This window comes from Otolemur garnettii, unplaced genomic scaffold, assembly GCF_000181295.1.
Source record: "Otolemur garnettii isolate 467f Iridium unplaced genomic scaffold, OtoGar3 scaffold00202, whole genome shotgun sequence".
In the NCBI taxonomy this organism is placed as follows: Eukaryota; Metazoa; Chordata; class Mammalia; order Primates; family Galagidae; genus Otolemur; species Otolemur garnettii.
The window spans coordinates 2,330,791-2,343,342 of record NW_003852597.1 but is presented as its reverse complement, the minus strand read 5'-3'; the positions used below and the strand labels follow the sequence as shown (position 1 = coordinate 2,343,342).

Genomic DNA, 12,552 nt, shown 5'->3' with positions numbered 1-12,552 from the left:
GTTTGGTAGACTTTCCTTTGGCAAAGGGGCAGACTTACCCTGTGTGTCTTTGGGAGGTAAGACCAAAAGTGAGTTAGATATTTTCTAGAGAATAAGTTCCGAGAATGGGTCAAGATATTATCAAGAAGACAAAGTCTGGTTCTGTGTGAGCACAAAAGCAGAAGTGAAGGGCTTCTGACACACAAGAAGCAAGGTAAACAGCAAAACCTTATTATCATTAATATGTACACTTATATAGCACTTTTTACAAAGTGTTTTCACACATCATCAGGGTAGGTGGTGGTATTCTATAGAGGAGGAAACTCAGCTCAAGCCCCAAGTCTCAGCTATCAAATCACACTTTCTCTCGATAACATTGTTCTTCCTTCTAAAACACATTTAATGGAACCTAAAGGAAATCCATTAGACCCCTACTTCCCCAGGATTCCAGAACAGGAAAAAAAAATAATAATAATGATAGTAATACCAGAAAAGAAGGGCAGCGCCTATAGCTCAGTGGGTAGGGTGCAAGCCCCGAACCGGCCTGGGCCAAACTGCAACAAACTGTTGTGGTGGGCGCCTGTAGTCCCAGCTACTGGGAGGCTGAGGCAAGAGAATCACCTAAGCCCAGGAGTTGGAGGTTGCTGTGAGCTGTGACACTACGGCACTCTATCCAGGGCAATAAAGTGAGACTCTGTCTCTAAAAATAATAATAATACTAGAAAAGAAGATAACTACTGACAACCTGATTAAAACAACTTTTTTTTTTTTTAAGACAGAGTCTTACTCTGTCCTCCAGGCTAGAGTGCCATGGCCTCAGCCTTGCTCATAGCAACCTCAATCTCCTGAGTTTAAGGGATTATCCTGCTTCAGCATCCTGAGTAGCTGAGATTGCAGGCACCCACCCTAATGCCCAGCTAATTTTTCTATTTTTAGTAGAGACGGAGTCTCACACTTGCTCAGACTGGTCTCAAACTCCTGAGTTCAAGCAATCTTCCTGCCTCAGCTACCTTGAGTGCTAGGATTACAGGCATAAGCCACTGCACTTGGCAATAGAAGCAAGAGAAAAATCCAAACACTACAATAGGTTAATTTTTCCATAAAGTGGTTGAGGAAGGATGGGAACTCTTGAACAACAGAAACCAGATGTTGATGAAAGATTGAGGAAAGTAGGACATCAGTAAGAAAATAGGAACATAGGCTTGGTGCCTGTGGCTCAAGAGGCTAAGGTGCCAGCCACATACACCTAAGGTGGCAGGTTCAAATCCCCAGCCTGGGCCCACCAAACAACAATGATGGCTGCAACCAAAAAATGGCTGGGCGTTGTGGCGGGCACCTGTAGTCTCAGCTACTTGGGAGGCTGAGGCAGGAGACTCGCTTGAGCCCAGGAGTTGGAGGTTGCTATGAGCTGTGATGCCATGGCACTCTACCCAGGGGGACAGCTTGAGGCTCTGTCTCAAAAAAAAAAAAAAAAAGAAAATAGGAACATATAGCTGGAAACAAAGAAGAGAGTAAATATAGTTTGTAAGAACAAAGAAGAAAGTAAATATAGTTTGTAAGAACAATTTTCCTTATTCATAAGTTCATTTGATAATTCATAAATATTATTTGAATACTTAATATGTCTTGGCACTGTGCTAGGTGCTAGGATTGCATCAAGGAACAATATATAGACATGGCTTCTACCTCCTTAGAGCTTCCACACTTGTGAGAGAAACAAACAGTAAAAAGTATGCTAGTTTTTTTTGTTGTTTGTTTTTTAGTTTTTTTTTCTCTCAGAGAATCTCACTTTATTGCCCTCGGTAGGGTGCTGTGGCATCACAGCTCACAGCAACCTCTAACTCCTGGCTTAGATTCTCTTGCCTCCGCCTCCCAAGTAGCTGGGATTATAGGCGCCTGCCACAACACCCAGCTATTTTGCTGCTGTTGTTGCAGTTTGGCCAGGGCCAGGTTCGAACCCACCACCCTCAGTATATGGGGCCAGCGCCCTACCTACAGAGCCATAGGTACCACCCTGTTTTGTTTTGTTTTGTTTTTGAGACAAGAGTCTCACTATGTCGCCCTTGGTAGAATGCTGTAGCATCACAGCTCACAGCAACCTCAGACTCCAGCTTAAGCAATTCTCTTGCCTCAGCCTCCCGAGTAGCTGGGACTACAGGTGCCTGTCATAATGCCCAACTATTTTTTGGTTGCAATTGTTATTTTTTAGAAGCCCTGGGCTGGGCTCAAACCCACCACCTTCGTTATATGTGGCTGGCACCCTACTCACTGAGCTATGGGCACCGAGCCATAAAGTATATTAGTTTTTAAACTCCAATAGGTGTTTTGTGAATGCCTAGCAGGGTCCCTAATGTCATGCAAATAGTCATGAAAAGATTCACTTATCAAACCCAGATTTTCCAAGATTTTAGTCCTAGGAGATGGAGTGACCAAGTGTCCCAATTCTGTCCTTATAGTGCTGATCCATAGACTTGTGCTATCCCTTCTTTTCATCCTGGCCTGTTATGGGCCAAAACTCATTTTCCCTGGTTTCTCCTTGCATAGCTGAACAGACCAGCATTTGAAGAATAGTCTTTACTAAATACTGAAGAACAAAAGGAAAATAGTGTCAACAATAGCATTAAGATGATCTCACCTTGAGAAGAGTTGTACTGATTATGATTAGTTTTAAGCATCCAGTATGCTTTTTCTTAGAATATATAATGAATTCACTTATTTAGTAAAAAAGAATTTTCAATTGAGACAGTCTGTCTTTGTTGCCCTCTATAGAGTGCTGTGGCCTCATAGCTCACAGCAACCTCAAATTCTTGGGCTCAAGCAATCCCCTTACTTCAGCCTCCATAGTAGCTGGGACTACAGATGCCCACCACACAATGCCTGGCTATTTTTTGTTGTTATTGTTCAGCAGGCATGGGCTGGGTTCGAACTCACCAACCCTGGTGCATGTGGCCGGTGCCCTCCATAGTAAAATTTTATTCAGAATTCTATGTGCAGCCACTGCACTGGGCTTTGGGGATAAAGTAATAAACAAAAGGTCAGCTAAGTTAGGATGGTCTTCCTATTCTGATAATACTCTGAGCCCCAAATGATCCTTTTTTAGATAAAAACTTTAGCAGGATCCAGCATAATCAACACAATATTATACGCACACTAGCTAAGTCAAACATGAAGGAGAGGTTGCCTGGTTTATGAGAGTATTCTACCCTAAGACCAAGGATCATTGCTGTGATTTCCTTCCTTAGACAACCTTTTTGTTTTTAGGAAGGGAACAATGAGAATCTAAATTTTAAATTTTTTTTTTTTTTTTGAGACAGAGCCTCAAGCTATCACCCTGGGTAGAGTACTGTGGCATCATAGCTCACAGCAACCTCCAATTCCTGGGCTCAAGCGAGTCTCCTGCCTCTGCCTCCCAAGTGGCTGGGACTACAGGCGCCCGCCACAATGCCTGGCTATTTTTTGGTTGCAGCCATCATTGTTGTTTGGCAAGCCCAGGCTGGATTCGAACCTGCCAGCTCAGGTGTATGTGGCTGATGCCTTAGCAGCTTGAGCCACAGGCACCAAGCCACAATGAGAGTCTATTTGATAGGACTTGTTGGCAGGGGTGGGGGGTGGTAATGACTGTCTCTTTTCTAGCTAACTTGGAAGTTATCTAGCAACATACTGGTTTCTAATGCTAGCTTAATCATACTTGACACATTCTTCCTCTATCCCAGTGGTTCTCAACCTTCCTAATGTGACCCTTTAATACAGTTCCTCATGTTGTGGTGACCCCCAACCATAACATTATTTTTGTTGCTACTCATAACTGTAATTTTGCTACTGTTATGAACCATAATAACTATCTGATATGCAGGATGGTCTTAGGTTACCCCTGTGAAAGGGTCATTTGACCCCCAAAGGGGTCGCAACCCACAGGTTGAAAACTAGGTACTTTCACCTAATCACTGTTTCATATCTGTCCTGTTCTAAGGACTCTTTGAATTGAAACTAAACACTTCGGCTGACTTTTGGGTTTGTTGTTTTTACTATAACAAGACTTTCTTATTGAAAAGCAGTGTTGGTTTTGCATTCTAGCACTATCTTACATTATCTCATCAAGGACCCCTCTCAAACGGTTCATAGCCTGGTTACTTTGAGTAGTTCTAGTTTAAGCTGCTGTCACTTGTTCACTAGTGGGTCTTTCTGAGTCACATGATAGCCAAAGGGAATTTTTTTTTTCTGCAGTTTTTGGCTGGGGCTGGGTTTGAACCCGCTACCTCCAGTATATGGGGTCAACACTCTACTCCTTTGAGCCACAGGCGTGCCCCAGAGGGAATTTTTTTTAATGCAGTTATAATTACTGGCTGGCTGAAACCCTTCAGGAGTATAACCACCTTCTTAGGATAAAATCCAAAATCCTACCCAGGGCCTACCTCAGCAGTATTGGGAAGAGTAGTATTTCCCAAAGAGTGATTTTAGATGCTATAGAGACATAACAAACAATAATATGGAATCAGCATTTTTTTTTTTTTTTGAGACGGAGCCTCAAGCTATCCCCCTGGGTAGAGTGCCATGGCATCACACTCACAGCAACCTCCAACTCCTGGGCTCAAGCGAGTCTCCTGCCTCAGCCTCCCAAGTAGCTGGGACCACAGGCGCCCGCCACAACGCCTGGCCATTTTTTGGTTGCAGCTATCATTGTTGTTTGGCGGGCCGGCTGGGGATTCGAACCCACCACCTTAGGTGTATGTGGCTGGCGCCTTAGCAGCTTGAGCCACAGGTGCCGAGCCTAGAATCAGCATTTTGATGTTTAAATTGTCTTTTTGTCATTCTGATTATGTTAAAGCATTCATTTAGCTTATTGTCCTTACAGTTTTTTTTTAACTGCTTTAAATCTTTTGTTCTTGGGTGGTGCCTGCAGCTCAGTGAGTAGGGTGCTGGCCCCAAATACCAACGGTGGCAGGTTCAAACCCCACCCCAGCCGAACTGCAACAAAAAATAGCCAGGTGTTATAGCGGGCACCTGTAGTCCCAGCTACTCAGGAGGCTGAGGCAAGAGAATCGCCTAAGCCTACGAGCTGGAGGTTGCTGTGAGCTGTGTGACACCACGGCACTCTACCAAGGGCGACAAAGTGAGACTCTGTCTCTTAAAAAAAAAAAAAGAAAAGAAAAGAAAAAATCTTTTCTGTTCTTAAGTTTCCAATTTGATCCACTTGTCACTCTAGTGGATGGTCTTTGCAGCTCATCATGCCTTGGCTTGCCTTCTGACTCTATACCCACTACTTAAATTAAATCTTTTAAATTTTCTGGACCTTGGTTTTCTCCTGGCAAATGTTTTATTATAAAGGTTAAACGAGCTTACTTAAAGACCCTAGCATAGTGTGCCTGGTAGTAATCTGTAATAGTTAACTTCAATTATGTTCTTACCAAGTACCAGGGACTATGATGAGGACTTTATATGCATGATTTCCTTTGACGCACATAACTGCATTTAAGATTGGTATTAGTATTATCTCCATTTTACAAATGAGGACACAAAAACTTAAAGAGGTTAAATAATTTTTCCACAATCTCACAGCTAATAAGTGGCTGAATTGGGATTCAAACCCAGGCTGAATCTGACATTCTTACATTTAACATGTATGAAGTATTATTGGATATACTTTAGGTGCTCTGTAGATGCCAATTCTTCCTTCTTGCCTTCTGCTGTCATCCTTGTCATTTCCCAGTGCCAATTTCTGTATCTTTTCACCCTTGCCTTCTCTCTTGGAGAAGAGGAAAGACTTTCTATGTTGTTAGTTGTCTGCAGTCTTCTTAGACATCAGGCACTTTTCATTATTGCTTCTCTAGGGCTAGGAACACCTTGTGTGGAGGTGGGGGTAAACTCTTCATCTCTGCTGCTTTGCCTCTCTCAGTTTGTAAGCTCCTTGAGCAAGTTCCTTGTACAATGATGTGCATATTCTATGAATTCAGTACCATTTTTTTAGATTTATGAATGTCTCTATCTCCAGGTGGAAGAAGCTGGGCAGGTGTTCCTGTTAATGAAAAAGGATTATCGAATCTCCCGAAATGTTCGCCTGGCTTGGTTTCTCAATCATTTGCATCAAACTGTGCAGGCTACACCCCAGGAAATGCTGGTAAGAGCTAGAGCAGGGGCCCTCAAACTATGGCCCGCAGGCCACATGCGGCCCGCTGAGGACATTTATCCAGCCCGCTGGGTGTTTTTGCCGCCTTTGCCTATCCCACTTAGCAGCCGACTTGTCCTGGGCCCACAGTCCGGCCCGCCAACGGTCTGAGGGACAGTGAACTGGCCCCCTGTTTAAAAAGTTTGAGGATCCCTGGTCTAGAGACAGGATATATACAAGGAGCTGGCCCAGAAGGTTCTGTTCCTTAGGAGGGTGCTAGAAACTGACAGGAGGAGAGACTAACTGAGAGTTCTAAGTCTGGGAGGGGCAGGTGACTTAGTCCACAAGATAATGAAAATTTAAAAAACAAACTTTCCACATAGTAGGGGAAGAATGTATGGTTGTATTGAGGAAGGTGAGCCAGTGGTGTGTCATTTTGGATATAGAAGGCAGGTCCTGAGAAGGAAAGGGTGACTCTTCCGTGACCCTTTGTTTTTCTTTTCATCCTAATTGTCAGCTTCAGTCTGAGCAAGAGTTGGAAGTCCTCAGTGTCCTGCCACCTGGGTGGCAACCAGATGAACCAGTGGTCCCAAGGCCATTCCTTCTCGTACCTTCTACCCGAGTCACCTTCCTGGCTTGGCAATATCGATTTGTCATTGAGCTGGACCTTAGCCCATCTACTGGTATCGTGGTAAGTGGTTAGAGTGAGACAGTAGTAAGAAAGGTTGAGGTATAGAATGAGGAAGAGAGGGAGAGGCCTAGGAGAAGTGAACAATGACCTCGACATACCATGGTAGAAATAAGAGAGGCTTATAAAGAATGGTAGGTGTTTAAAGACAGATCCCATTCAATATGTGCCACTGTATTTGTAAGTGTGGTCAACCATAAAATAAGGGTCCTACTGGCCCACAGAAGCTGCTTGTTTCTGCCCTCTGCTTAGGGCTGCTTTGGACCTCCTTGAAAAATCTCTCTGCATTGCCTTCAGGATGATTCCACAGGGGAGATCTTATTTGATGAAGTTTTCCATGCCCTGTCCCGCTGCCTGGGTGGGCTGCTTCGGCCCTTTCGAGTGCCTGGATCGTGCATCGACTTCCAGCCTGAGATCTACATAACTATCCAGGCCTATTCCTCGATCATTGGCCTACAGTCCCACCAGGTATTGCTTCTTTCTCCAGGTTTGTACCCTCAGACCAAGTTTCTCATCTTCTAAGTCCTTATCCTATCGTATTGTTTGTACCCAAAATCCCCAGCTCTGTTGGTGTATTAAACCTGTTTCTTAGTCATTGCCGTGGATCTCTCCCTGTTGAGAAGAACCAGTTCCTCTGGTCTTAAAGGATCTTCTCATAGGCTTTAGGTCAGTTGGTATTAATTGGACAAACACCCCTCTCACCACTCCTGTAAATCTCTTTGGTTCTAGCCACTGGATGTCTATTTTTTTATGTTTCCACTGTCTCTTCTGGTTCTGTCAGATGATTTGCTAATGTGCTGGGTCTTGGTAGTACCCCCAGGAGCTGATCTTCGGGAATAGTTTTGTGATTTTGGAATTTGATACCAGAAACATAATTTCTTTCAAGGACAGAGGAGGGTCATTTTCTCTGAGGGCCTTGTGAACTGTTGGGTGTAATGCTGACCACACAGATAATTACAGGGCTTATCTAACATCCAAGCAGGCTATCACAAGACACTTCTTTTGGACAGTGGCCAAGTCTGTTACTGGAGTATCTGTTTTTGGCTTAGATAAGCATTGGCCCAGTTTCCCCTCATATGCTTTTAACCATTCTCAACTCATTGGTAAGAGCTTGCCCTGGCTCGGCGCCTGTGGCTCAAGCGGCTAAGGCGCCAGCCACGTACACCTAAGGTGGTGGGTTCGAATCCCCAGCCCGGGCCCGCCAAACAACAATGATGGCTGCAACCAAAAAATAGCCAGGCGTTGTGGCGGGCGCCTGTAGTCCCAGCTACTTGGGAGGCTGAGGCAGGAGACTCGCTTGAGCCCAGGAGTTGGAGGTTGCTGTGAGCGTGATGCCATGGCACTCTACCCAGGGGGATAGCTTGAGGCTCCTCAAAAAAAAAAGAAAGGAGCATTCATTGGGGGACTAAGAAGATTTTGAGTTTAAAAAACAGCAAAGTCTAGAACAGCCTCTGTCTGCAGTATGCTTAGAAAATAAAATTTAAAAGTGTGACTCAAAGTTTTTGTCATGCTATGGGACAGTTTGATTGATATATAAAATATTTCATAATGGTGATGTGGAGCTGGCAGGTGTTCTGGCGCCCCCATGTGGGGAGTTGGGGAAGCCCAATATGGAGGATCATCCACAGGGGACATTTGTAACCCCTGGAGAGGGGACTCATTTCTGGGGGCCCTGAGCAGGCCCAGTGGACCTGGGCTGATGACTGATGGAGTGGATAATCTACTAACGGGGAGCTGGCTGTGGAGCCATCCCTTAGATCCTGGTTGGGTGGGAAGCTATGGAGAATCAATAGAGGGAAAGTGTAGGGTCTGTTACCCTCCTCACCATGATGTCTCAGTCTTCGCCTTGTGCTTCTCAGGTGCTGGTACAGGGCTGCCTCTTGGACCCTTCCCAGCGGGAGGTGTTCCTACAGCAGGTGTATGATCAGCTCTGCCTCTTTGAGGATAAAGTGGCCACCATGCTGCAGCAGCAGTATGAGCCCCAGAGCCAGGTATGTGGGAGAGAAAGTGGGCAGAGGCAACATAGAAAGAAGAGCAGCTAAGGACAGAGGGCAGAGGAGAAGTAAGCAAAATAGAGAGGAGAAAGAGAACAGAAAAGGGCTGAGCACCAGAGTGAACCAAGGATAGACATGCTAGTGAGTGTTCACAGCAGCCTTCCTGTTGGAGGAATACTCAGACACACTACCTAAAACACAGATTCTGTGTGAAAATATTTTCTTCAGCCCTGGATCTGAGAAGGTGATCATGGGTGGCTTTGATTTCTAGTTAGTATTTTGTGCAATCTGGGATAAAGCTGCTTGAGCTCAACTAGTCTGCCCTGTCTTGTTACTTGTGGTACTCCAGAAATAGCTAGACAAATGGCAGTTCTGTGTGCTTGGTGACTAGTAATGTAATTTGATTGATGTATAAAATATTTCATAATGGTGATAGAAAATATGGAATGGGGCATTTGGCAAAAGGTGAAGAAGCCTTGCTTCAGTGTAGTCTGGTGCTAAATTCTCTTCCTAGCTGAGTGTCAGATCTGAGTACACACTGAGGGAGGGAGCACAGTTAGGACTCAGCTGCATAGTAGGGGGTTGGGGTCCTCATGGGATTAAGCCTGTGGATGGGGCAGCAATGCCATCTTTCCCACTCTACCTTTTCTATAACTTGGAGCCAGGCAGAAGACCAGTCTCCAGACTCGGGGGAGCCACTGAGCCGGAAGGTGGGAGTCTCCATGGTGACCGCTGATCTTGGGCTGGTCAGTATGATTCGTCAGGGCATATTGGCACTACAGTTGCTACCTTCAAACTCTAGTGCAGGTCAGTAGACGAAACATTAATGGGGTTGGGGGAAGGGATTTGGGAAGGGTTGTGGTGGGGGTCCAGCAAAGATAGAAATTCCAAGGAATCAATGGGCCCAGGAAAGAAGATCTGTTTCTTTGTTTGCAAAATGTAAGTCTGTTTTAGTGTATATTCTAGTACCCTCAGCTCTGACAACCATGTGGGACCCCAGGGGAAAGAAGTTTTAAGGACATCACTTCAGGGAGATTGTGACCTAGCACTCAGGAGAAAGAAGTAGAAGGAGAGGGGAGAAGGAACAGGTTTTTTGTTTTGTTTTGTTTTGTTTTGTTAAGGAACAGTTTTAACGTTTATAAAACACATTGATAGGCAGACACTGACTTCTTCCAGGCCCTGTTGTATGCCTCCCTGTGACTTTGGTCTGGCCAGTATCTCCAGGTCTGTGTCTGGTGTTCCCTGTTCCAGGTATCATCGTGATCACAGATGGAGTAACTAGTGTCCCTGATGTTGCTGTTTGTGAGACACTGCTGAACCAACTTCGCAGTGGCACCGTAGCTTGTTCCTTTGTGCAGGTGAGGACTTTTTAGGAGGGAGGAGAGGGAAGTGGGATATCTTATAAAATCGGGTATGGTCAGTTGCTTTCTTGCAGGTAATGACTTCTCGTATTTACATAGGGGGAAGGAGTTATGTCTAGAACAAGGTAGATGGCAGAGGTGAGAGAGGACTCTCATCTTTGTCCTCTTTTCTTAGGATTTGGGAGCTATGTTACAGTAAAAACAGTACACAATTTGAAATCTGTTCCAGTCCCACTTCTCCCAGTAGATTAGTCATTATTATTTGGGGTACAAGGTCCAGAAAACCCAGCTCAAACTACCTTAAGTAAAGGTGAGGGAAAGTATATTCAGGGAACTGCAGCTAATTTAGATTGATGGACTGTAGGGTAGGAAGCAAAGAGCTGTGGGAAACAAGGCTAGAGGGATGGGCACAGGCCAGAGTGTGAAAAGCTGGTTCCGCTATATTAAGGAGTTTAAGCATAACTCTATGGGTGATGCAGCTGTATAGAAGGAAAGTCACTAGCTAGGTTTCTTTTCTACTCAGGCCACTCTTGCTGCTGGGTAAAGGACAGAAGTGGAGGTAGGGAAGCTGTTAATTGTAGTGGTCCAGGTGAGAGAGGGTCAGGGCTCAAGGGGAATCCAGGGCAAGAGGATTGAGCAAATGACGAAGAGGTAGAGTCAACATGACTTTATGATTAGCAAGATGGGGGTGGGAGATGAGAAAGAAAGAGGATTAGTTAAAGACACCTTCAGGTTTCTGACTTCAGTCATGACCAGTTGGCAGGCAGAGCAAACAGGAAGAGAAGCTGCTGGGATAGATAAGGATAAGGTGATGAATTCAGTTGTGTACATGTGCGTTGGAGGGGCCTGTAGTTCAACACAATATAAGTTAGGCATGTCAGGTCTGAATCCTGGCTCTGCTTCTTAGCTGTGTGACATCACTTCACCTCTTAGTCAAATTCATTTGTAAATGGATATTGTAGAAGTACCTACTTTACTGGGTGAGATGATGCATTTAAAGTAATTAGCATAAGAAAAATGATACTCTCGTTAGAAAAACAGCTACATTCTAATGGGGGGAAGGGGAGAAGGAAGAGGATATGGTACACCCTCACCTAATCGGCATAGTATAGGGATGTATGGCACACCTCCTGGGTGAAGGACTCAACTAAAGTTTGGACTTTACCCAACAAACACAATGTAACCTAATTGTTTATATCCTAATATTAATCTGAAATAAAAAAGTAATTAGCATAGTGCACAATCACTTAGTAAATGGCTTCTCTTCATTGAGCAGTGAATAGTTGAATATGCAGATTCTGACTCTCAGGGGGCATTAGTTGAGAAAGATTTAGAATTTATCAGCCTACAGATAGTAATTAAGAGAAGGAGGTCCTGGAAAAACTGTGGGGAACACTAATTTTTAAAAGTCTTTCATAGAAAGTGGACCCACTGAAATAAAAAAAAGAGGGTCCAGCAAAGATTCTGGTGTCAGAGAAGTTAAGAGTTTGGGAAGAAAGGAGTAGTTAACATCCTGAGAGGTAGCAAAAAGATCAAGTAAAATGAGGAATGAAAAGTACCCTTTGGATTAGGTAATTGCAAGGTCACAGGGATCTTTTTCAGAGCTTGCTTTCAGCAAAGGGGTGGTGAGGAAAATGATTGCAGTGGACTGAAAAGTGGATAGAAGTGAAGGAAGTAGGAACAATTGTGGACCCAAGAAATTTGGCTGTTCAGATCAAGAGGCAGAGAGAAAATGATAGCTAGAAGGAAGTACAGGGTGGAAGAAGGGGTATTTTGTTCTGTTTTGTTTTCTAAGCAGGAGACTTAAGCATGTTTCTAAGGATCTGTGGTGAAGAAGAGTTTGAAAACAAGGGAAAGAAAATGGAGCCTGGTAGAATAACGTCTCTAAATTGACAGGAGGGCATTGGCTCAAGAAACAGATTTGGGAGGAGGCACCATGTCATTTCTTCTTTGAGACTAGACAGTAGAAGTAAAGAGTAAAGATGTAGATAAATTCTGCAATGGCCTCTGGTTTCTGTCTTAAGTAAAAGTCGAATATGTGAGGAAGGAAGGCCAAAGTTGGGAAGAAGGAACAATGTTGAGGACAGCCATGACAGAGTAGCTGAGTTGGGGGTCATATGTTCTGGTATGGTGGTGCCAGCCCACACAACTATACGGTTTTCTCCATTTGGGCACAATTGGCCAAGTAGAAAGGTGATCCTAGTTGGGATTTTGATGTAGAAGCAGAAAGGAGGGAAGAGGGCTAGGGATTTGAAAATGATGCTGATGAAGTTGCTTGAACATAGGTTCCAGGCCAGGTGGAGGAAAGAGGATCAGGAAAGTGCAGACAGGCATGGAGACTGCAAAGATTCAAGGCCTGGCAGTCTCAGTGAGGTCAAAGAGTTGCAAGAGGAAGAGAGCAGAAGAAAGCTAAAGGGATAGTCTGTG

General features: G+C 44.4%; 1 protein-coding gene across 2 annotated transcripts in view; it reads left to right on the top strand.

The window, feature by feature from the left end:
* SZT2 (SZT2, KICSTOR complex subunit) overlaps positions 1-12,552 on the top strand; it is a 52,278-nt gene that overhangs the window by 7,160 nt on the left and 32,566 nt on the right. For both annotated transcript variants that reach the window (XM_003801208.3, XM_023507731.1), the window contains exons 2-7: positions 5,969-6,094; positions 6,600-6,773; positions 7,068-7,238; positions 8,630-8,761; positions 9,430-9,571; positions 10,016-10,122. In XM_003801208.3, coding sequence (XP_003801256.1) covers positions 5,969-6,094; positions 6,600-6,773; positions 7,068-7,238; positions 8,630-8,761; positions 9,430-9,571; positions 10,016-10,122 — 852 coding nt within the window. The remainder of the gene's footprint in view (positions 1-5,968; positions 6,095-6,599; positions 6,774-7,067; positions 7,239-8,629; positions 8,762-9,429; positions 9,572-10,015; positions 10,123-12,552) is intronic.